At 36.7% G+C, this 25,197-nt stretch overlaps 1 protein-coding gene across 5 annotated transcripts in view; it reads left to right on the top strand.

Moving 5' to 3' along the window:
• The window catches only part of NSD1 (nuclear receptor binding SET domain protein 1), a 148,469-nt gene that overhangs the window by 102,141 nt on the left and 21,131 nt on the right, over positions 1–25,197 (top strand). For all 5 annotated transcript variants that reach the window (XM_044228692.1, XM_044228683.1, XM_044228702.1 and 2 more), the window contains exons 7-15: positions 1,919–2,189; positions 3,404–3,513; positions 5,477–5,552; positions 9,127–9,245; positions 10,149–10,292; positions 13,077–13,200; positions 19,287–19,487; positions 20,795–20,974; positions 24,233–24,389. In XM_044228692.1, the coding sequence (XP_044084627.1) occupies positions 1,919–2,189; positions 3,404–3,513; positions 5,477–5,552; positions 9,127–9,245; positions 10,149–10,292; positions 13,077–13,200; positions 19,287–19,487; positions 20,795–20,974; positions 24,233–24,389 (1,382 nt within the window). The remainder of the gene's footprint in view (positions 1–1,918; positions 2,190–3,403; positions 3,514–5,476; positions 5,553–9,126; positions 9,246–10,148; positions 10,293–13,076; positions 13,201–19,286; positions 19,488–20,794; positions 20,975–24,232; positions 24,390–25,197) is intronic.

Genomic DNA, 25,197 nt, shown 5'->3' with positions numbered 1-25,197 from the left:
TCTAATAACAACAAATCCAGATTTAGATTTCCTCACTTGCCCTCTAATCTTTACACTTGGTTTTTTTTTTTTATTCATTTTAGGACTGCACATTATATCTGTTTGTTACATTTTAAAAATTTCTTTAAATCTAGAACAGTCCCCCTTTTTCATGACCCTATCTAACTAATGTGAATAATACCTTTACAGGATCCCCTTTCCAGATTTGTATGATGGCTTCCTCATATATTTCACTAAACTCTTCTCTGTCTTCTTGTTATGTGGAAAATATAACTAACAATTTGATGGATTCAGTTTGAACAGTTTCAGCTAGATTAAATTATAGGTGCTGTTGTGTTGTATATTGCACGACATTAGAAGTTATCCATAGTTCTGATTTCCTTCTTTTAAGTCATTTTGCTCCCTTTGATCAAGAAGTAATATGTGGGTGGCTCAGTTGGTTGAGCATCTGACTCTTGGTTTCAGCTCAGGTTATGATCTCAGAATCCTGGGATCAAGCCCTACATTGGGCACTGTGCTCAGCACAAAGTCTTATTTTTTGCCTCTCTCCCTTACCCCTGCTCACAGGCTCTCTCTGACTCTAAATCAAATCCAATCAAATCAATAAAATCTTTTTTTTTTTTAAGATTTTATTTATTTATTTACAGACAGAGATCATAAGTAGGCAGAGAGGCAGGCAGAGAGAGAGAGGGGGAAGCAGGCTCCCCAGAGAGCCCAATGCGGGGCTCGATCCCAGGACCCTGAGATCATGACCTGAGCCGAAGGCAGAGTCCTTAACCCACTGAGCCACCCAGGCGCCCCACAATAAATAAAATCTTTAAAATAGCAACAGTGAAGCAGTATGTATATAATTACTTTGGCTTCATAAGAATGTCTTTTTTCTCTATCATTTCCCTAATGGTTTTTTTAAAATATCAGTCAAAGATTTCTTGCCTGTATCAATAATTTCATTAAGGGTTACAAAATAAAAATTTCAGATTTTATTATTTCTTCTACTTTTATTAGCTAGCAATCTCTTTCATTAACTGAACACTTTATTGTCTTGATATATATGAAAGGAAGCATAAATGCTTGTTTCCTTAATTTACTAACTTAACATTGGGAATTCATTATTAGCTGGTTTATTGGTGACATATTAGAAAATCTTTTTGTGGGTGGGGTGGGTTATCATATGGTCTTAATGCACTTTTACCGCTTTAGTATATCTCAACTGCATTTTTTCCCTTTTTAAAAAATTAATTTTAAAAAATTAAAATTATGTAAAATATACATAACAAAATTTGTAATTTAAACACTGTTAGGTGTACAGCTCTTTGTCATTAAGTATGTTCGCATTGTTGTGAACCCTCACCACCATCCATCATCTCTAGAATTTTTTCATGTTCCCAAACTAAAACTCTACCTATTACAAAAGTAACCTCCCAGTTTACTCTCCCCTCAGCTTCTGGCAACCACTATTCTGTTTTCTTTTCCTCCTCCTCCTCTTTCTTCCTCTTCTTTTTCTTTTTCTTTTTTGAGAGAGAGTGACTGCGTGCACACATGCGTGTTGGGTACAGGAGAGAATCTTAAAGCATGCTCCATGCCTAGCACAGAGCCCAGTGTGGTGCTTGGTCTCATGACCCTGAGATCATAACCTGAGCCAAAATCAAGAGTCAGATGCTTAACTAACTGAGACACCCATGCTTCCCCATTCTATTTTCTGTTTCTATGAATTTTATTATTCTAGGTTAACCTCATATATGTAGAATCATAAAATATTTGTCCTTTTGTGTATGACTTAGTTCACTTAGTGATATCTTCAAGAGTCATCCGTGTTGTAGCACGTCAGAATTTCATTTTTTAAGTGCATTTTTCTTTTTGAAACTGAAATTCTAGCAACTTTGTTCTATGGATTCTACGTTTATTTTTTTGCCTTCAGGTAAGTTCCCGCTGTGAAGAGGAAAGCCTTTTAGCCCGATGTCGATCTAGTGCTCAGAACAAGCAGGTGGATGAGAATTCTTTGATTTCAACCAAAGAAGAGCCTCCAGTTCTTGAAAGGGAGGCTCCATTTTTGGAAGGGCCCTTGGCTCAGTCAGAACTTGGAGGTGGACATGCTGAGTTGCCACAGCTGACCTTGTCTGTGCCTGTGGCTCCGGAAGTCTCTCCACGGCCTGCCCTTGAGTCTGAGGAATTGCTAGTTAAAACACCAGGTAAGATCGGAATGGGGTCTCAGAATGTAAGTGGATATGACTTTAGCATCTTGTGATAAAAAGCCAATAGTGAATCTGTACAGCAAGTTACCTACTTTGATCCTGGGAAATCCTGAAAGTGTCAGCTAACTGAATGAATATAGTTAAAGATCACGAATTAGTGGGACACTGTCCATAAGATATGTTTTAAAAACAACTCTCCTTACTCCACTCTTACTTGTTATGATTGCTGATCAGCCACCATGTGAGGCAACACTCAGGTTAGCAGGTTTGCGGGAAGGGCACTACATACTAACAAACACATGAAACTTAATGCTTCAGATAATTGGCTCTATCAGTTTTTGTATTACTTAAGAAATTGTTTAACCTCTGAACTTGTTTCCTCTTTTATAAAATGGACATCATAATGCAGTTTACCCGATACATTGTAAGTAGCTAAATGTAAATATTCCCATAAAGTTAATTACCAGTTGCTTTTCACTTTATTATTCTTTATATACATGTCACCTGGTGTAAGTTGAATCTAAACATATTGTCTCTAATTTACCTTCTGACTCTCAAACATTATAGTCACCCAAAGAAAATTTTGCATATAACTTTTTTTATATTCCCAACAATAACTTGTGTTGATATTTTTTTTATTTAAAAAAGAGTATTCCAGTCATGTTTATTAGTCAAGTAAGACAGAATCAGAAAGACTAAAAAGAGTACAGATAGTTACTATTTCATAATTTAGCATGTACTAAACTCTGTTATTAGGCTCTTATATATAATTCTTGAAAACAGTCCTACAAAGTAAATGTGTTTTGTTTATTTAGGAGCAGAATAAAAATTCTGATCCTGGTTCTATCATGCCTGGAATTCAGGGTCTACTCCACCTCACTTCTCCTTGGTCCTTACTACCAATTAATTATTATAAAGATAGTTCTGCCCTTTTGATTTCCCCCTTAGTCTTTTTATGATACATACACACAGAGACATAAGAACATTTTCAGATTAGTTTGTGTATGTATTGAGAATTGTTTCCCTATTTTTTTATGTTAACTAATACTTTAGAATAAATAAATACATTCTGATATATTCTGCTCCTCACCAGAAGATGACGAGGAAAACAAAAAATATGGTGACTCATTTTTCTATGGCATATAGATTTTTTAAAAATTAGTTTATGCCTAGTTTCTAAATCATCTAATGAAAAGATACATGCATTTCAGGAAATTATGAAAGTAAACGTCAGAGAAAACCAACTAAGAAACTTCTCGAATCCAATGACTTAGACCCTGGATTTATGCCCAAGAAAGGGGATCTTGGCCTTTCTAAAAAGGTATGTTATTTTAGTCAGTTCTAAAATAGGATTAAACCATATGTAAATATGGGATTTTAAAAACAAATCTTTTAGTAATGCTTAGCAACATGGATGCATACATACATAGAAATAAGAGAATCGCAGAATATATTCCTTAGGTCTAAGAGATCCTATATTGAGAAGCTGTTCTGCATTTGTGTGGACATGCGTATCAGTTCATTTTAAATGTTCTTTTCAGATGAAAATTAAAAGAGCTTATAAGATTGAGTAAAGTGTGTGTTTGGTTCTTTTCTGGGATTAAAACCTCTTACCTGCTTTCTTCTTCTTTCTCTGTGAGCCACTAACCTACTCTTATCCCATTGCCCTGTCTCCATAACACCTCAGAAAAGAGTCAGCTTAGTTATAACTAGGCAGAAACATTTGAACTTAAATTTTTGAGTTTGCAGACATGGTTTTTATTGGCCAAGAAGGCATCACTAAGTAGTAGATGGAAATAGAAGGTTATTTTCCTGGGTAATAATTTTTAGGAAATATCCTATTGCCCATATGTGTGAACTCAGGGTGTTAGAAATTCAGTTGTTAGCATGCACACATTTCCATTAAAGAAAGAAAATTTTAGATTGTAATCAGATCAAAAATAGAGTTTTTGGACTTCTTTCATTAGCTATAACAGGCTTATATCATTTAATTCTATATTGAGGATCCTAGTTTTTGCTTTTATGGGTTATTCACCCAGCTGGGTTAGCATGTAAATGTAAAGCTCAGTTTATTTGTGTTTTTATACCTCATTTAAAAAGTCTGCATTATATTCTTTAATTCTTTCATTCTTCTCAAAGTCCATTTTCTGAGACATGTCCAGGTGAGGCTGTGATAGTTTCCTTGTGCACTGCTTTCTCTCCTCACTTTGTCTTACTCAAATCTTAGCCCCTTGTAAGGGACAGGGAAACTGATTCGTCACAATATTTTGAGCATGGAAATAACATTTGCTATCAGGTGATAAGTTTTAGTAGTATTATACAAGGCGAATTATGTAAAGCTGTTTCATTAATGCTACAGGTGAGGTAATGATACATTTTAAAGAAAATCAGCATTGGGTCACTTTAGAGAATGGTATTATTTTGCCTGTTTTGTTGAGATATAATTGATGTGCACAAGTTAATGATTTGATTAATGGATATAGTGAGCATTTAGACATTCACTGCTGTATTTTAGCTTGTTTCAGTTGCAAAATTTGGGGACTTTACAGCAAGAATAGCATCTGTTGACTCTGTGGCCACTAAATTTTGTTTAACATTCCTGCTGAAGAATATTTTTATTGTAGAAGACATTTTATTGGACTGAAACTAATTCATATGAGCATTACTAGTAGGGGAGTGAAATGTGTAGGAAATTACTTTTGATGTCTGAGTGTTTTGAGATTTAATGTTGCTTTCATTGATATTAATCTATAGCCAATTAGAAAGATAATTCCATGATTCAGAGCTTTCTGGTATATGTGCTGCTGGAGTGAGCACTGATTCAGAGCTTTTTAATATTTAGAATTCATCAAGTAAATAAGTCTTTGTAAAATCTAATGGCTATAAATGCAGTTTTAAGAAGATAGATTTTAAATGCAGGGTGGTATGGAATAGAGCCGAGATGCTGGGTCTCTGGGAATATACCCTTTTTCTTTGTCTACCATTTGAATCAGAGTACCATTCGAATTAGAGTACCATTTTGTATCTGCTTGATACATTGGGAGTCTCTGGTTAATCCCAAAGGAGTGTGTGTTCGTAGGAGTCTTTTGGAGCTGTGTTTTTTGTTTTTTGATGTCTTTCCCCATGTAGTTTCTGTTCAACCCATTATTGTTAATACTGTTTATTTAATTGCCAGAAACAGCCAGGATTTCTGTATTTGTGATAATAGTTCAGCTTTTGGCATATAATATAAAAGGTTTATTTTTGGTTCCTCTGTAAATCTGTTGCATTTTATTTATTTGTAGTGTTATGAAGCCGGTCACTTGGAGAACAACATTAATGAATCACGTGCTGCATCTCATTCTAAAGAGTATGGTGGAGGTGCGTATTTTTGAAACTTAAAAAAATGTAATGCAAAATAACTATGAACCACCTGGTCCGCTAACTAGAGAAGTTGTTACATATGTTAGCAAGACCAGTGAAATTGTATCTTCTAAGACTTGTTTGCCCAAGGGGCACCTGGCTGGCTCAGTTGGAAGAGCATGAGACTTGATCTCAGGGTCATGAGTTTGAGCCTCACATTGGGTGTAACGATTACTTAGAAATAAATAAAAATAAGATTAAAAAAAGCAACAACAAAAGCTTGTTTGCCCAAATATGCTTCCTAATACAGTGCATGACACTTGAAAATTGGATGGTCATTTTGAGCTTTATGCTGAAATTAGTTACATGGAATTAGAATTATATTAGACTAAAGAAAAGTTAGGAACAATAAAGAAAAATCTCCTACTCATTTTCTTATTAGGTGATTCTCTAACTGAAATCGTTACTTTCTTGTTTTTTTTTTTTTTTCTTTTTTAAAGATTATACTTATTGGGGTGCCTGGGTGGCTCAGTGGGTTAAGCCGCTGCCTTCGGCTCAGGTCATGATCTCAGGGTCCTGGGATTGAGTCTGCATCGGGCTCTCTGCTCAGCAGGGAGCCTGCTCCCCCCCCCCCCCCGCTGCCTGCCTCTCCGTCTACTTGTGATCTCTCTGTGTCAAATAAATAAATAAAATCTTATTAAAAATAAATAAAAAGATTATACTTATTTATTTGACAGAGAGAGATCATAAGTGGGCAGAGAGGCAGGCAGAGGGAGAGGGGGAAGCAGGCTCCCTACTGAGCAGAGAGCCTGATTTAGGGCTCGATCCCAGGACTCTGAGACCATGACCTGAGCTGAAGGCAGAGGCTTAACTCACTGAGCCACCCAGGTGTGCACTTTCTTGGCTTTGATTCAGTTTTTATTCTATAGGACAGAAAATGTGGAATCTGAGTTGAGAGGGAAATTACAAGTCATCTAAGCCTGTTTTCCACAAATAGTCTTAATTTCTTTGTCACATCTATGCTGTTTGGTGAGTGAGCATATACTTGGAAAAGAGAGCTTACATTTTGAGTGTGGTCCCTGTGGTTGCTTCTTTTCAGGGCTTTTTAAAAAATTTATTTTATTTTTTGATGTTTATTTTATTTTTTTTTAGAGAGCGTGCAAGCGGGAGAGGAGCAGAGGGAGAGGAAGGGAGAAAATTCTAAGCAGCTCCATCCTCAGTGCGGAGCCCAGTGCAGGGCTCCATTCCACGATCCTGAGATCATGACCTGAGCTAAAATCAAGAGTTAGGTGGTTTACTTACTGAGCCACCTAAGCACCCCACGCTTGGAAATCTTTTAGATTACGTTTGAGTCTGAGTCCTGAAAGTTATACATGGTGATCTTCGTTATGCCTAGAGGGATAGGCAGGCCTTCATTCAATAATAGATATATTGTAGTTCAAGCATTTCCTCTACCAGATCCTTTGTTTGCTCAGTCCGTTGCTCTAGGACTATTAACATCTCACCCATCTAAAGCTTTACAGAGAGTTAGGGTATTATCCATATTATCCCTGTATTAATAGAAAAACAAGGTGAAAGAGGTGGCAGTGTTGGGGTACTAAATCCAGACCTGACCAAACTCATTGCCACACTACCATCTTGTTATCCACCCCAGATTTTCTCCATGCCAATTCTTTGTACCACTTTATTCATTCATCTGCCAGCGCCATTTATTGAATAGTGTCATTTCTGAGCTATTAGCCCAAATTTCAGCATATAGTATCAGATGTGGTCTGCCAGCAAAGGGTATCATGGGAAGGTTATGTTACATGTGATTGTTTTAGGAAAGGAAAAAAAAAAGACTTTATGTATTTATTTGAGAGAGTGTGAGAGCAAGCACACAATCAGGGGGAGGGGCAGATGGGAAGAGAGAAGCAGACTCCCTGCTGAGCAGGAAGCCTGACCTAGGGCTCCATATCAGGACCCCAGGATCATCACTGAGCTGAAGGCAGACACTTAATCTACTTAGCCACCCAGGCAGTACTACCTGTGATCTTAAATGAGCACTTAAAAAAAAAAGATTTTATTTATCTATTTTTTGAGAGAGACAAGAGCAGAAGGGATAGAAAGGGGGCAGAGGAAGAGAGAGCAGCAGACCAGACCACCTGTTGACCAGGGAGCCTGATGCGGTGCTCAATCCCAGGACCCCAGGACCATGACCTGAGCCAAAGGCAGATGCTCAATCAGTGCCTGAGCCACTCAGGCACTCCTTAAATGTGCACATCTTTATTTATTTATTTAAGAACATTTTATTTATTTATTAAGATTTTATTTATTTGACAAGAGATCACAAGTAGGCATAGAGGCGGGGCGGGGTGGGGGAGCAGGCTCCCCTCTGAGCAGAGAGCCTGATGTGGGGCTCCATCCCAGGACCCTGGGATCATGACCTGAGCCAAAGGCAGAGGCTTTAATCCACTGAGCCACCCAGGTGCCCTGTAAATACACACATCTTTAAATGTAACCCAAGATTATTAAGTTTTCTAGTAAGTAAATCTAGTAGTATATTAGCTTATGTTAACCTTGTGTTCATATATAATTTCACAGATTCACTGGTTTGCTTGCTTGCCTTAAAAAAACAAAACAAAAACTTTCAAAATTCCAGCTCTTCTATTTTTGTAGTTCAGTTTTTATAGAATGTACAACCTGTACTTTATCTTTTACAAATTTCATCAACTGTTTTAGCTCCTGAGAATTTTGAATTTTTATTCTGCTACCATATTAATTCTTCTTTTAGTCGTAGGTGATTGGAAGCTTTGATAGAGCTTCTCCATCTCCATTAAGCAGTCCCAAGAAAGAGAGTACCAAGCCAGTTTTCCAAAGTCTAGCCTTCATGTTTTTACCTAGCCTAATTATCCCGAAACATTTTATGAAGTAGCACTTGAGATTCCTCTTTATTTCTATAACAAAAAGTTGAAATATGTATAATAGACAATGAGGGAGAGACTGGAATTTCATTTTATAAATATGCTTGATTAGATCATATATTATCTATTTTATATAATGTTCAGGATGTTCAGGATTTTAGTACTACAGCATGAATATCCTTTAAGCCACTAAATGTTTTGTGGGAGGTCTCCTCCTTCCCCAAGCCAGATTTTTGTATTGCAGCTTTTCATCTTAATCTTTACATTGTTTAGTGATATAATTTACTGTCTTTAGTTGTGGAGGTCAGGTTTTAGTATCTTTTCCTGAGTACTAAATGTATTTCCTCCCCATCTATAGGATATTTAAGTCCTTTGAGGAACTATGAAGACTTTCATTTCATTGTGTAAAATGAAACTGCTTTAACCTACTTACTCATTTTACCATTTAATCTGTATGAGACAGAATTTATATATGTGTAGCTCTTTCCCCAACTAGTTATATAGTCATTGGTAAGTCTCCTCCTTTCTGTGCCCTTTTCCTCATCTACTAAGTTGGGGAATTAAATGGACTTTATGATTGGTTTTTTATTCTAACATTCTGTAATTCTTTGAGGTCCTTTAAGTTGAGGGTAGGATTTCTTGAACATGTGGGTGAATAACCAGAAGATAATGCGTGTTTTCTGTCATAGGCACTACCAAGATATTTGATAAACCAAGGAAGCGAAAACGACAGAGGCATACTATAGCCAAGGTGCACTGTAAAAAAATGAAAAATGATGATTCATCAAAAGAAACTCCAACCTCAGAGGTATTACTCAGTTCCTTATCTTTTGACCTTCCAAAGAAAATCTACTTTCCACAGTAGAGGCCATACCCTTCTTCCCTTGAGTTTTCTTAAGAATCATGTTCTACTGAAACAGCTAATTAACAGCTATAAGAAGACATATATGGCAATTATGGATATGATCTTTTTAATAGACCACATCCTATGCTCTAGGTAGCTGATGAATTTTATAGCTTTCATCATGAAGTAAGCTTTTTCTAAATAACCAGAGCACAATACCAAGTAATCATATGATCTGAATGAACTTAGATATTGCCCTTTACAAGTTGAGACTGCTGCAATTAGAGGGAAACTCATTTGCTTATTTCTTGAAACCATCAACTGCTTAATTTTAGACTAATGTTTGTAAACATTTGCTTTAAGGAAACAAAGGTAGATTTAAAACCATTTCCTTGTAGAGCATCAGTGCAGTCATTGATGCGGTCTCTAACTTTTCAACTCAGGTTAAAAGAGAATTAGAACAAGTGAGGTCAGCTTTACACATTATTATACGGAGTGTTTCTTTCCAGGATAATTTGAATCGAATGCCCAAGGGAGGCATTATTTAGGAAACACTGATCTTGGAAGGACAAATAAGTAATCAAATAAACTTAAGAATGTTTTCTCTCCCTTAGTGAAACCTTAAAATGGAACAGCTCAAAAAGTTCCAGTGGAACAGCCTCAGAGCAGTTAGTGGCAGGGCATGAGGCGCCCACTACCCGCCCAATCACAGCAGGGTTAGAACTAACATTGCATGCAGTCCGCCCGCGTGATTGGCTGAACATCTGTAAGTGCTTAATGGCTAGACAAATAGCAGCCCAGAGGGAGGGGGTCACATGGAGGAGACATCTGTAATACAGATGTGGGACATTATTTTTTCTCTGCAAGGGAGAACTGATGACACACAGAACAGCTGCAAGCCCCAAGGAGACTGTTGAGGAGGGTGTAGAGAATGATCATGGGATGCCAGCATCTAAAAAGCTGCAGGGCGAACGAGGTGGAGGAGCTGCACTCAAGGAGAACGTTTGTCAGGTAAAGGATGTTGCCCACTTGCATTTGGATTGCTTGTGTGTCTTTTAAGAAAAGCCCTCTCCATCTCTTGATAACCGAGTCATGTTAGAATAAATATTTTTTCTGGATGATTCCAGTGGAATCACTTCCATTTAAGGATTTAAGTCTTACTCCTTCTCACGAAAAGAGAAAGGAAAATAAATATTTAGTGTTGGTTAAACACCTGCCCTTGTTACCCATGAGTAGATGCCATGGAGCAGGTGTGAGATGAGAGAAGGAATCACAGATTACTTAAAGATAATTTTCCTGTATGTTTCATGGTGGGAGAATCTCTGGGTTTCTAAGGAATGTTTTAAGGGAAATTTTCACTTTGAGATTTCTTTTTCTTTAAAATAGTGACTTCAGAGAATCTACTGCTGCCTTTTTATATTTATTTAATAAGTATGTATACTGTGTTTACTGTGTGTCAAGAGTTTCCATCACTTTATAAATATTCTGAGGGCACCTGGGTTAAGCAACTGACTCTTGATTTTGGCCCAGGTCATGATATCAGAGTTGTGAGCTTAAGATTTTCTCCCTCCCTCTCTCCCTCTGTGCCCCCCACCCCAAATAAATAAATTTTTAAAATTTATCAAATTAAACTTTTTATAAATACTACGTCATTTAGTCATAACAGTCTTGTAAAGTAGATTGCCATTATTATCCTCGTTTTTACAGACAAGGAAACTGAAGCAGAGAGATGTTACATAACTTGCTTATAGTCACACAGCAAAGCCAGGATTCAAACTCAAGCAATCTGGGTTTAGAGTCTTAACCACTATGTTGTGTTGCCTCTCTGTAAAGAGACTTTATCAGACTTGGGAGTAGAGTCAGTTAAATTGATGCTTCGATTATGTTCTCTTTTTTATGGGCTTGATTTACCTTTGTAAATTCTTAAAAGGTGGCCTATAAAAAGTTGAAGATACTAGGTTTCTTTTTTTTTTTTTTTTTTTTTGAAACAGATAAAAATAAAGTTAACCCAAGCCTAGAATATGTAGAACAGTAGAATTTCTATTCAGTTTGTTTTTTCATTTTCATTACTGTATAAAGAACGCTGATCATATTCAGATCAGCACCCAAACACAGTGTTGCTCCTCAGAGACTGTATAACAACAAAGATTATCAACAAAATGTGGTTAAAAGGATAGTTGCCTTGTGGTCCTGGATTGTCTGGATCACTTTTTGTTTAAATCTGTTGTCCTTGTTTAATTTATTAATATCATATCCTTTCACTCACATGGTTACCAGTTTGAAAGACGAATTTCTTGGTCATCCCAGTTAAATGGTTAGTCCATAACATGTTTTAAATTTGTCTTTGATATATACTGTAATTGAAGTTTCCCTGTTTAAATGGTGAAGGCAAATTTGTTTATTGTACATAAAAGCTGGTATCACTGGCACTGTGATTGTACAAAATAAAGTGGGTAATATTTATGGCATTTGTCAGTTTTTATGTGTGAGTTAGGGGATAATGGAAGAGCCAGAGTTGTAAGACTTCATTTACACCATAGGTTGTTTAAGACCTTGGGGTCTGTCTGCTCTTAATCCCTGGCTGCCTCTGGCATTTTTTCCCCAAAGCTCTCCTCTCATTTGTTTCTTTAAGCTTTGATGTCAAGTGGCCAAGACCTTTTGTTTCTTCAGGTGCTTAAAGATACTAGACTTACTTAGTTGCCTTCTTCTTTCTTGTCTTCCACAATAAGACTCTTTTTCATTTTTAGTATTTTCCTGCTGATCACTGTGGGACAACAAATCAGGATGTTAGAGGGATGAAAGTAACAAATGTTGAGAATTTGCAGAATTTTCATAAATCTTATGTTCTGAAAGCAACAGAGCCAGATCTCTATTTCCTAAGGCCCTATCATAAATGATACCCTATCTTAGATGAGATCATCTCAGAAAGGCGACCTCTCTGAGATGGTTGTAGGTGTATCTCAAACATTGTTTAAACCTTGATTAGAGCCCTATTGGACTGTTAGAACCCAAGTCTAGCTAACCAGTATCTCTTGCTTGAACTATTACAGTAGCCTTCTTGATTGTCTCTTTACTGCTATTCTCAACTTTCTCATTCTTGAATTCATTTTCCATGTAGTAATCAGAGGATTCTGTTTTTAAATGAATATCTTAGCCTTTTCTTGTTATGATTTTAATCATTTTAGCCTTAAATGATTTTAATCATTTAATGATTTTAGCCTTTTCTTGTTAAAGCCCTCTAATGGCACACCTCTGTAATTAGAATAAAATCTGGAAATGTAGCATAATGTGTAAGACCACACAATCAGGCTATTGCCTTTTTCTTACCTTATCTTCTACCACGTATAACTTTTGTTCACTGTAGTCCACTGACTTCCCTTATGATTCTCAGACCTAACATAGTTTTTCCTATCTGTGGACTTTCTGTATTTGTCTCCTTGGTCTTTCTGTCAGATCATGTGACTGACTTGGAGTTCAGAACTGTATCTGAGAGGCCATTCCCAGTGACCCAGTCCCAAGTAGCTATTTGAATTCTCTACTTAATGCATATAATTATCTGATATCTTTTATGTTTGTTTGTTTACTTATGTTTTCAATCCTTAGTATATATGAACCATGAGAGCTGGGGAGACTTTGTGGAAGCTGGCATAGAGGAATTAATCATTAAATATTGGCTGAATAAATGGTGGACTCTCTTCTTTCTGGAAAGCTCCTGCTTAATCTTTCTTCACGAAGGCCTTCTGCTTGGGACTTAAAAACCCTTTATAGACATACCTGTTTTTTTTCTCTTAACAGAACTGTGAGAAACTGGGTGAGCTGCTGTTATGTGAGGCTCAGTGCTGTGGGGCTTTCCACCTGGAGTGCCTTGGATTAACTGAGATGCCGAGAGGAAAATTTATCTGCAATGAATGTCGCACAGGTGAAGTAGTTATAGATGGGGTTTTCTTCCAAAGATGGTTTGAGTTTTAAGTTTTTCAGGAAATATTCCCAACATTTATTGCACACACTTTCTATGGCAATACAGGGCTAGTTGCGACAGACGCAGATAAGTGCTGTGTGGTCTTTGCCTGTGGAAAAGAATACCAAGTGAATAATGAATTGATAGTATAATATAGTACAAAAGGATTGTAGTAGAGATAGATTTATAGTGATAGGTGAACAGAGGTGAGCCATTTCCACAGAGGAAGATAGCTAAGTTTGGCTTTAAAAGAGACATGGAAATTGGTGTGGGGAGGTGAAGTACAAGAAGATCCAGTAATGAAAGTATAGAATATTTGGGAAATAGGAGGCATAAGTTAGTGTGTTTAGAGTTTAACATACTTTAGGGAAGAGGCATTGTTAGTGACAAGGTTTCTGGATTACTGGTAATGTTTTATATTTCTTGAGCTGAACGGTGATTACATAAGTATGTTTTCTTTATCATTATTTCTGAACTGTACACTTACGATGCTCTACTTTTCTGTGTGTATATCATACGTGAACAAAACTATTTACCAAAAAAAGGAAAGACATATTTTTTTATTTTTTATTTTTTTTTATTAACATGTAATGTATTATTAGCCCCAGGAGTACAGGGGAAAGATGTATATAATCTTGAGAGTTATATAGATTGGCTCAGAAACTGAGAATGGTCAGATGAAACCAACTGTAAAGTACCTCACAGGCTACACTAAGGAGATGGTTCTTTTTTCAGCATTATATGTGAATGCTATAGCAGTTAAGTAGTAGGGAAAAATGGGGGCTAAAAGCGGTTACATTCCTAAGTCATTAAAACCATTGAGTGTGCATGAACCTGCCCAGGGAAAAAGCATCTGGAGAGTGAGAAAAGGACCAAAAAAGTACTGAGGGGGTGCCCACATTAAAAAGAACACTGCAGGGTGAGGAGGAGCTAGTCAATGAATGTTTGTGAAGCCAGGGAGAGTAGGGTATCATTAGCAGGGGCACATGTGGCAAAGAGACCAAGGAGGTTTTGGGGTGATAAGAGACTAATATATATAGCAGTGGGAAATATATTTGCCACGCAAGTGTTCCACTAAACCTAGTTGAGGGGCAAATGGATAGCAGTGTACACTACTTCTTAAAAAAGCTTGATATCCATGGAAAAGAGAGTAGTAGCTGAAGGAAGGATATTATAGGGTCAAGAGGAAGAACATCTTGAATGTTTGTGGGATGAATGTTAAGAACCACATAGGGAAATAAATTCCTGCAAGAAGAGGGAATAATTAATGGAGTGTAGTTGCTGAGTGATAGGAGAGAGTAATCTTGAAGAGACAAAAAGATAAAACAGGAATGTACCTTGGAGTTGGAGAGTTGGAGAATAAGCCAAAGTTTTTCTTAGTTTGGTGAGAATGATGGGGAAAAGGTGGTTTCTAACTTGAAGAGTGGAGTTGTAGGTTTAAATTAGCTCCTGTGGGAACCGAGAGACAGAATTAATTTGTGTCTGTAAATCAGTGGCTGTGTCATATTGAGTTATCTCCTCTTTCTGACACTACTTTTAGCAATGTGGGAACAAAAGCTAGAAGGCAAGATAGTTCTGGGGTTATTTTGCCTCCCGTACAGTGGGCTTTTGATTATTATGGGAAATAGTGCCAACCAGCCCTATAAATGAAATTTAGGGAAAAAAATTTTTAGGTTTGTGCATATCTCTTAATCCTAATCTTAGAGAAGTCTTGCCTTTTACACAGATAATCCAGCTTTGCTAGTCTTACTTTTTTTTTTTTTTTTTAAAGATTTTAATTATTTATTTGACAGAGATCACAAGTAGAGAGGCAGGCAGAGGGGAAGGAGGAAGCAGGCCCCCTGCTGAGCAGAGAGCCTGATGCAGGGTTTGATCCCAGGACCCTGAGATCATGATCTGAGCCGAAGGCAGAGGCTTAACCCACTGAGCCACCAGGCGCCCCTGCTAGTCTTATCTTTATTATAATGTGATACTTTCTGAACTAGTTATGGCAAAGGTATTTTTTAAAGAATTAACCTTACTGAAGGATAATTTACTTATTAGAAAATGCACTAGTTTTAATGTATATTTTGGTAGGGCTTGATAAAATTTATAAACACATATGTAAGGATAACCACAATGAAGATTCAGAACACATTTCCATTGCTCCAGAAAGTCCCTTGTAATTAGTCCTAGTTGATCCTTCCGCCCCTCACTACTCCCCCATCCCCACCCCAATCCTATTTCAGGCAAACAATGATGTGCTTTCTGTAATTACACATGAGATTTATTTTTTTTTTAAGAGTTTCATAAGTGGAACAAAATATATGTAGTTTTTTTGTGTCTCGTTCAGCATAATGTTTTTGACACTCATCTGTGTTTGTCAGTAGTTCATTTTCTTTCTTAAAACAGCTTTATTGAGGGAGAGTTGTACAGTAAACTGCACAAAGTGTAATTTGTTAAGTTCTAATACATATGTGTGTGTACATACACCTGTGAACCCATCCCTCAGCATAGGTCATTTCCGATCAGCAACATTGCTGTACATGTTGAGAGTTCATTCCTTTTTATTGCTGAGTAGTATTCCATTGTACAGATATGTCACAGTTGGTTTATTCATTCATCTGTTGATAATACATTGGGGTTGTTCTCAGGTTGGGGTATTATCAATAAAGCTGCTATGAACATTCATGTCTTTGTACGGACACATTTTCTTTTTACTTCTAAATACCTAAGGGTGAAAGGCATGGTAGGTATATGTTTAACGTTTTAAGAAACATCCAAACTGTTTTCCAGAGTATTTGTACCATTTTACATTGTCATCAGTAATGGATGAGAGTTTCAGTTCTCCATATTTTCATCAACACTTGGTATTGTCAGTCTTTTTAATTTTAGCCATTTGGACAGATATGTAGTGGTACTTCATTGTGGTTTTAATGTGCATTTTTCTAATGACAAATGATGTTGTGCTTCTTTTTAATGTGCTTTTTTGCCATCTTCCTTGATGAAGTATCTGTTCAAGTCTTTTTGTTTAATTAGGTTGTTTATTTTCTTACTGTTGAGTTTTAAGAGTTCATTATACATATTCTCAGATACATACTTTGAAAATTATTCTACCAGTCTGTGGGTTGTTTTTTTTTGTTGTTGTTGTTGTTGTTGTTTTTTCTTAATCATGTCTTTTGTAGAGCAGGCTTTTATTTTTATTTATTTATTTATTTAAAAGATATTTATTGATTTGACAGAGACCTTGAGAGAGGGAACACAAGCAGGGGGTGTGGGAGAGAGAGAAGCTGGCTTCCCACTAAGCAGGGAGCCTGATGCGGGCATCCATCCCAGGACCCTGGGATCATGACCTGAGCTGAAGGCAGATGCTTAATGACTGAACCACCCAGGCGTCCCTTGAAGAGCAGTTTTTTTAATTGTAAATGATGTTTATCAGCTTGTTTTTTTAACGTTTGTGCTTTGATGTCATGTTGAAATCTTTTATAACCCAATGTCATAAAGCTTTTCTTTGTTTTCTAATGAAAATTTTATAGTTTGAGGTTTTACCTTTATGTCTAAGGTCTGTTCTTTATTAATTTTCATATATGATGTGAGGTAGATTTATTACTTTTTTTTTAATTAAAAAAATTTTTTTTAAAGATTATTTACCTTATTTATTTGACACAGAGAGAGAGAGACACAAGATGAGGAGTAGCAGGCAAAGGAGAGGGAGAAGCAGGCTCCCCTCAGAGCAGGTGGAGCCCGATGTGGGACTCCATCCCAGGACCCCGGGATCATGACCTGAGCCGAAGATAGTTGTTAAATCGACTGAGCCACCCAGGTGCCCTACTATTTTTGAGGGTAGAGAAATTTTACCCTAGGTGAATAGAGTAAAAATAAGGGAATCATTTCTTTTTTCTTGTGGTTCACCCTATTTTTGTAATGTGGAGTGACCACACCATAATTTAGGTTATTCCAGTTTAATATAGACATCAGGCAGTAAGAAATTTGCCTTTTTTTTTTTTTGCAAATGGTTAATTAAAATTTTTTCTTAAAATCACTATTAGCTGGGTGATCTTACTGTTTATTATGGGTATGGTGGGTTATTTTAATGAATTCCTGTTTCCAGCAAGTGTTACAGGCAAGATTCATGTTCAGGTCTTTCTGTCAAGCCTGGGCTTTCTCTTACTTTGTATGGCTTCTCAAAGAGAGGTAATTGTTTCTTTGTTTTGTTTTGGTTTTCCCTTTTCTTAAACTTTCTATTACAGAAATCCTCAGACATTTACAAAAGTTGAACAGTATAAAGTAATCCCATGTATTCATCATTTAGCTTCAGTAGTTATCAGTTTTCTGCCTCTGTCTACCCATATATTTCTTTTTTTATATTTGTTTCAGGGGTACAGCTCTTTGCGTCATCAGTCTTATATAATACCAGGTGCTTTACCCATATATTTCAAAAGGTCTGACACAACTTAAAAATATATATTTAGGGATGCCTGGGTGGCTCGGTGGGTTAAAGCCTCTGCCTTCGGCTCGGGTCATGATCCCAGTGTCCTGGGATTGAGCCCCACATTGGGCTCTCTGCTCAGCGGGGAGCCTGCTTCCCTCTGTCTCTCTCTGCCTGCCTTTCTGCCTACTTGTGGTCTCTGTCAAATAAATAAATAAATAAAATCTTTATATATATATATATATATATATATATATATATATATAGCAAGATTATACAGTAACTTCTGTGTGTCACCTACTTCCTATTTTCAATTTTCTCATGTCTCAAAGATGTTTTTTTACAGTATTTTAATCAAGATCCAGATAAGACTGCTTTTATTGTATTTTTTGGTATGTCTCTTCAGTTTCTTTTAATCTACAACAGTATATCTCCTATTTTTTAATGTTGTTTATTTATTTTGACAGTCATTTGTCCTTCTAAATTTTTTGCATTGCAAATTTGGTTTATTACATCTTTCAGGTGTCCTTTTAACTTGTTGCCCTATCTTCCATATTTCCTGGAAACGTGTAGTTAGATCTAGAGGCTAGATTAATTTCAGATCAGTTTTCTTTTGGCAGGAATGCTTTGTAGGTAATGTGTTCTTCCTATTGCGTCACATCAGCAAGCATATATTGTCAAGAGTTTCTCACTCAATAATGATCTTAAAATTGTTTGGTAGGTTCTTGTTGTCAGCCCGATCAGTCTGTTACAAAGTTCTTTATTAAGATACTGTGATTTATAATAAGAAATACATAGTTTGGTCTTTAGCTTGTGGCACAGAGCTCCCAAAACCTTGGTCTCTCCTGTGTGGTGAGAGTTACCAAGATGTTCTTTGTGTGTGTTTGACTATGTTAATAAAAGACACACCTCAGGATGGGTCCTTGATTGCCAAGAGAGCCAACCTTATGATTATAGGGCTAGAACTCTCACTCCTCTCCCCCCTAATCTGTAGGGAAGCAGGGTGTCAGAGTCTGGAGGTTGAGTCAGTCCCCAGTGGCCAGTGGTTTAATCAGCCTATGCACTGAGGTCTCAGAACCCAGAAGAATGGGTTTCGGAGAGTTTCTGGATTGGTGGATGTGTGGAGATTCAGAATAAAGTGTTGCTTTTGGAGAGGGAATGAAAGCTCCCCACCCTTTCCTCATACCTTGCTCTGTGCATCTCTTCCATCTAACTATTCCTGAGTATTATCTTTTCATGATAAATTGGTGATCCTGTAAATAAAATGTTTCTCTGAGTTCTTTGAGCCATTCCAGCAAATTAATCAAACCTAAGAAGTGCAGGTTATAGGAACCTCTGATTTATCGCCAGTCAGAAGTATAGGTAACAACCTGAACTTGAGATTGGCATCTGAAGTTAGGGGCAAAGGCCATCTTTCCCAATTGAGTCCTTAACCTGTGGGATATGATGTTACCTCCATTTATATAGTTTCAGAATTTAGTTGAATTGTAAGACATGCAGCTGGTGTTGGAGAATTGCATGGAATTCCATATTGGAACTTGGTACAGAATTGTTTACTTAATAAACTTTTTGTCTAATGGTTTAGCATTGGATGAATTCTTGAATTGGTGTTAATTTATTACCTTCCTTTGTTTTCCAGGAATCCATACCTGTTTTGTTTGTAAGCAGAGTGGGGAAGATGTCAAAAGGTGCCTTTTGCCCTTGTGTGGAAAGTTTTACCATGAAGAATGTGTCCAGAAGTATCCACCCACTGTCATGCAGAACAAGGGCTTCCGGTGCTCCCTCCACATCTGTATAACCTGTCATGCTGCTAATCCAGCCAGTGTTTCTGCATCTAAAGGTATGGGTTTCTTACCATGGGTTTCTAATTACAGAACCTTGGTTTCATTGGTAACATGTATTTCCAGATGCAGTGTATGGGCATGTCTCTTCATGGCTTCTCTAGCTTTTGTCAGAGAACCAGTATTTTATGTGAGAGGGGGGAAAATAATGGACTAATTCAGCAGTTCCCATATTGTATTCTTTGGAGCCCTATTGTTATGTGGTGGTTTCAAATACTTGGATTTCATGTGTTTAGTTTAAGAAAGTATTCTGCTGTAAGTTTCCCTCTCTCTACTCCATTAGACTAAAGTACTTTTCTTTTCCTGTGGACCCTTTATATCTGTGGTTGTCAGGTGTAATATTATTCATGCATAAATTTGGGGCAGAATTGAGGGGGGGTTTTTGTGTGTTAATTTGTTTTGTTTTTTAAATTGGAAACTTCTATTCTGAAACCTCTTTCCTGCTTTATAGAGCTGAGGTTTCCAAAAGTGCCTGTGGGTATATAGGCAAAGTTAAGCTTTTAAGTCTGTTCTCAATTGGGAAAACAGTCATTTCTGTTTAGTAATAATGGGATCTCTTACTAATTTTTCCTAACCCAAATATTGTATGTCTGTTGTTAAATGCTTATATGCCCAAAGAGCCCCTGCTTCTCCCATAGGGGATCAAACAGGAAAATTACTAGTGTTTTGACTTTTCTTCTAATTAGACTGGCAGTATGTTTTGTAATATGAGTTCCTGAGCCTATAGATCTCATCAGTCTTAAGTACAGTAATTTCACTTGCTTGATCAAAATTACAGTTTAACCATCAGCTTATCTTCTCCTTTTCAATTGCTATTGTAGTTTGGTAATGGTTTTTAGTAGGTGCTGTATAAGAGAGGACATATTTTATCTGGTAGGGTTGGAAAGGTTCATTCACCTAAAAGTTCAGGCTTTAAGAATCACATGTACCAGGCATTTAAAGCAAGCATAGTCTTTCTCCTAGCTGGTCTTTTATTCAGGTTGTGACATCTCCCCTGTTTAGTTTCAGGCTGATGCCAGGTTTCCTAGGAGTCAGGGCAATGGATTGAATAGGGCTTTCTTTGGTGAGGTAGGCTCACTTAACAGTTGTGAGATCTGATGCCTTGTGGCGGCTTATCACATAGCTCCCATCTGAGCTTTTTCATAGTGAGTTGTGTGTTTTACGATCCCTTGTCCTAGTAGTGCTTCCTTCTACTAGTGACATTTTCTCAGTGCTTACAAAGACATTTCAATAACTCGTGTTGCTTTTATGTTTAATATCTTTGTTTCTCTTTTACTCTTGGTTTTCCTGCTTCTCCTAATTTTAGGTCGTCTGATGCGCTGTGTCCGCTGCCCTGTGGCATACCATGCCAATGACTTTTGCCTGGCTGCCGGGTCGAAGATTCTTGCATCTAATAGTATCATCTGCCCTAATCACTTTACACCTAGGCGGGGCTGCCGAAATCATGAGCATGTTAATGTTAGCTGGTGTTTTGTATGCTCAGAAGGTAAGACATGACTGCTTAATGTATGAGTAGTCTAAAAAGAGATTAATACTAGAGATTGCAGTATTCTAACTGCAATCAAAAATAATTTTCTTCACTTTGATACCAGAGAAATATTGGGAAGTAATGTTCTGAATTAATGACAACAGAACGTTTAAACTTGGGTTTTTTTTCCCAAATAGGGGTTTTATTTTGTTGTTGTTGTTGTTTTACCTTATTTTTATTAAAATGATGAACAAATGAAGGGCATCTGGGTGGTGCAGTCGAATGAGCATCTCGCTATTGGTTTTTGCTCAGGTCGTGATCTTAGGGTAGTGGGATTGAGCCCTGCCTTGGGCTCAGTGCTTAGCGTGGAGTCTGCTTGAACTTCTCTTTTTCCGTGCCCACTCCCCTCTCCCCCATTTTTGGGCGCATGCACGTGTGTGCACACATCCTCTCAAATAAACAAATAGATCCTAAAAAAAATAATAATAAACAAATGAAACAATAAAGAAAAGACAAGGGGAAGGAAATAAAATTGTCCTTGAAAAATGGGGGAATATGATCAAACAGTGCAAACTTCCAGTTAGAAGATGGGCAAGTTTAGGGGATTTAATGTACAGCATGGTAACTGTCGTTAACAGTACTGTCAATTGTATATTTGCAAGCTGCTAAAAAGAGTAGATCTTAAAAATTCTTACTATCACCAAAATGAAAAAAACTTTAAGTATGTAAGGTGTTAATTAAATGTTCTACCTAAGCTTATTTCAGCAATCATTTCACAGTATAACACATATCTAGTCATTCTGTTGTATACTTTAACCTTAACGATGTTATAAATCAGTTATATCTTAATAAATCTGGAGAGAGAGAAAGGAAAGATAAAAAATGGAGGAAATGATTGATTAATTAATTAATCATAAATCGTCCCAAGTTCCACCATCAGAAAAAAACCCATTGCTTAATTTTAAGTGATACTACTTAAAATAGTTGTGTACAGTTCTAGAAGATGGTATTATAAAGTTGTGTTTCTTTTTTGTTAAATCATTTTGTCATGAATTTAAAGAGATGGAACAAAAGGAAAGTGAAGGAATTTATGAATGTCTATAAAAATGTTTTTTCACTCTTAAGGATATTAATTTCTAAGTGTTCTTCTAAAGTGGATGAAGAAAAATTGATATTTTTTTCCCTTCAACTTAAAACATAGTTCTTCTTTAGAATAGTGTTAGGCTTTTAATATATATTCATATATATATTCATATATATATGTATGTATATGCCACCATAAACTCTCCTGCCTACCTCCCATCCATCTATGCAGATAAATCCTATTGATATCTTTCTCATATTCTCTCTCAGCTCAAATCACATGTCCTTTCCTGCAGACTTGTTTGCCGCTATTTCCCCTCAGCTCTGTCCTTTGCCTTTCTTCAATGGGTATTCTTATGTGCAGATTTCTTTTCATGCTGTATAACCTCCTTTTAAGGCCTAGTGCAAAGGCCTTTTTGTATATGAAATATTTCTAGTGTATAATGAAAGCCAACTTAGCAAAAAGAAGATTTTTCTACCAAGTCCATGTAGTTTGCAGACTATGCTGTTAATTAGATTGTGACTCAGCTGCAATAACTAAGCACAAATAGGAGATGTTCTAGAAGGTATATTACTGGGTCAGATAAATTATGGACTCTGCATCATTCTTACGTCCCATGCTAAGATTGTTCAACTCATCCTACAAAATGCCCAGGAGTAGCTAAATACGAGTTTCAGAGCAGAGCGTACAGGTTATATGTATTGAGCAAACAAGTTCTTTAAAGTTGTTGTAGCAAAAGTCTTTTTTCCAAATATCACTGAATCAAGCTACAGTATACAGCAGAGATAAGAGAAAAGCTTCTGTAACTAAAAAGGAGTTGGGTCGTAGGCACACAGTCCTGGCCCCAAGAAAATAAACACCCCAAAGCTTATTTTAAGAGCCGACTGTAGATGATCGAGAAAAGGAAAAAAGTTAGCATGGGTAGGATGGGGTCATAAAACTTTAAATTTTTTATAGATATTATGAGGCAAAATGGGCACAGTAAAACCCAGATGGATGTAGACATAAACTTTGCTAAGACTTTGAAACATGCTCATTTCTGGCATAAGATAATAGGGTATTTATTATATTCCTTAAATATGAATCCTCTTTAAATGAAAATTTTTATAGTCTGCAACAATGGATTTCAGCTTCAGATATATAAATTGAGTCACTCTTGAAAAATCTTCAAGTGAAAATTCATTGTCATTGCAATGTATTTAATTATCCTGGTGTCTGAAAACCTCCATGGAGGGGGAGAACTTTAACTGAAGTTTAGGCAACAAACTTCATTAGTACCTGTAATTTTTGTCACCATTGAAAATCACAGATATTTCAGTTTAGATATCTTTTTTTTTTTTTTAAGATTTTATTTATTTATGTGACAGAGATCACAAGTAGGCAGAGAGGCAGGCAGGGGGAGGGGGGAAGAAGGCTCCCTGCTGAGCAGAGAGCCCGATGCGGGGCTTGATCCCAGGACTCTGAGATCATGACCTGATCCAAAGGCAGAGGCTTTGGTTTAAAGAGCCACCCAAGCACCCCTCAGTTTAGATAGCTTAAAGTATCTTGTAATCATTGTTATTGCTAGATCTTTCTTTTGTATTACAAAGAGACATATGTAGCTATAATCTCTTGTTCTAACATTTTGGTAATTATACCTTAATGTAACAGTGTCCTTTTAATATATGTATTAGGTTAGAGCATTCATAAGTGATAATCTGAAAAGAGCCCATAGGTATCAGAGTGCAAAACATAAAAAAGATTAAAGAGTTAGTAATTTTAAAAGGGGGAAGGAAGTAACCATATGGGGATGACTTCAGTGGCAGACATTACTGTGCCATTTATTCATTTGTTTAGTCTTCAGATAGATGTGATTATTTACTGTATGTTGTGGAAAATTTACTGTATTGTCTTTTAGTGAAGAGAAAGAAATGTGTATTATGCACATATTTGACTTCTGACCACTGCCCTAACCTAATTTTGCCAGTAGGATCTCATGTTTATTTGCTGTGAATATAACAAACCCTCAAGGTTGTGGTTCACAGGAATATTGGAGAGGGGCGAAGTGCTCATGAAGAAAAGTCTTTCTGAATAACTAAATTACTAAGCCCTTCGCTCGGAGATAAATAATTGGTTAGGAGCAAAAGCTGTTTCAGCTGGGTCATTGTGTGCTGCCTTGTGATTCTGAGTGCCACATTTTTTGATTCCCACAGGAGGCAGTCTTTTGTGCTGTGATTCTTGCCCTGCTGCTTTTCATCGGGAGTGCCTGAACATTGATATCCCTGAAGGAAACTGGTATTGCAATGATTGTAAGGCAGGCAAAAAGCCACATTACAGGGAAATTGTCTGGGTAAAAGTTGGACGATACAGGTGAGTGAGCATGAAGGAGACTGGCACTGATTTCTTTTACCATCCCATCTTCTGTTTCTTTGGATCCAGTGCTTTGGATACAGGGCTTAACTCTTTTCTTCCTTTCTTTCTTTCTTTTTTTAATAATTTTTCTGATTAAACAAGGTCAGCCTTTCTGCCCATTAATTTTCCATTATAAGAAAAAGACCTCATTTTTATGATTGTAAATATGGGAATAATACATATTCTCTGTAGAAAATTCATTAATGAAAATAAACCCACAATAAACAAGGAAGATACATTGCTAACAGTTTGGCATATTTATTTGGAGACACATCAATGCATGTACCCTCAAAATAATTGGCCTTATATTTAGACTCAGTTTTGTATCTTTTCCTTTTTAAAATTATTTTTATTGAACATAGAATATATAAAAGAATATCATGACATGCATGATTTAAAAGAATTAGAAAGGAACATCTATGTATGGTACCTCCCATTTAAAGAAATATATTGCTGGTACTTTTGAGGCTCTCTCCATGACTCTTTACTGAATCCAGTTTCTCCCCACCCCTAGCGGTAACCACTATACTGCATTTTGTGTTTTTTATTCCTTTGCCTTGCTGTAATGGTTTACCACATGTATAATGTTTTGTTCTGCGTGTTGTAGACCTTTTCGTAAAGAAATTCTTGCTGTATTTTCCTGCAGCTTGTTTTTCTCATTTACTGTTACACTCCTGAGATTTGTAGTAGTGCAGTACTCTAGTTCACACTTTGCTGTTCTACATTTCTTTTTGATATAGTCTTAAAATACAGTGGAGTTCCTTTA

Source organism: Neovison vison, chromosome 1 (assembly GCF_020171115.1).
Source record: "Neovison vison isolate M4711 chromosome 1, ASM_NN_V1, whole genome shotgun sequence".
Lineage (NCBI taxonomy): Eukaryota > Metazoa > Chordata > Mammalia > Carnivora > Mustelidae > Neogale > Neogale vison.
Note: the sequence above shows the minus strand (reverse complement) of the source record. Positions and strands in the feature narration are given on the sequence as shown.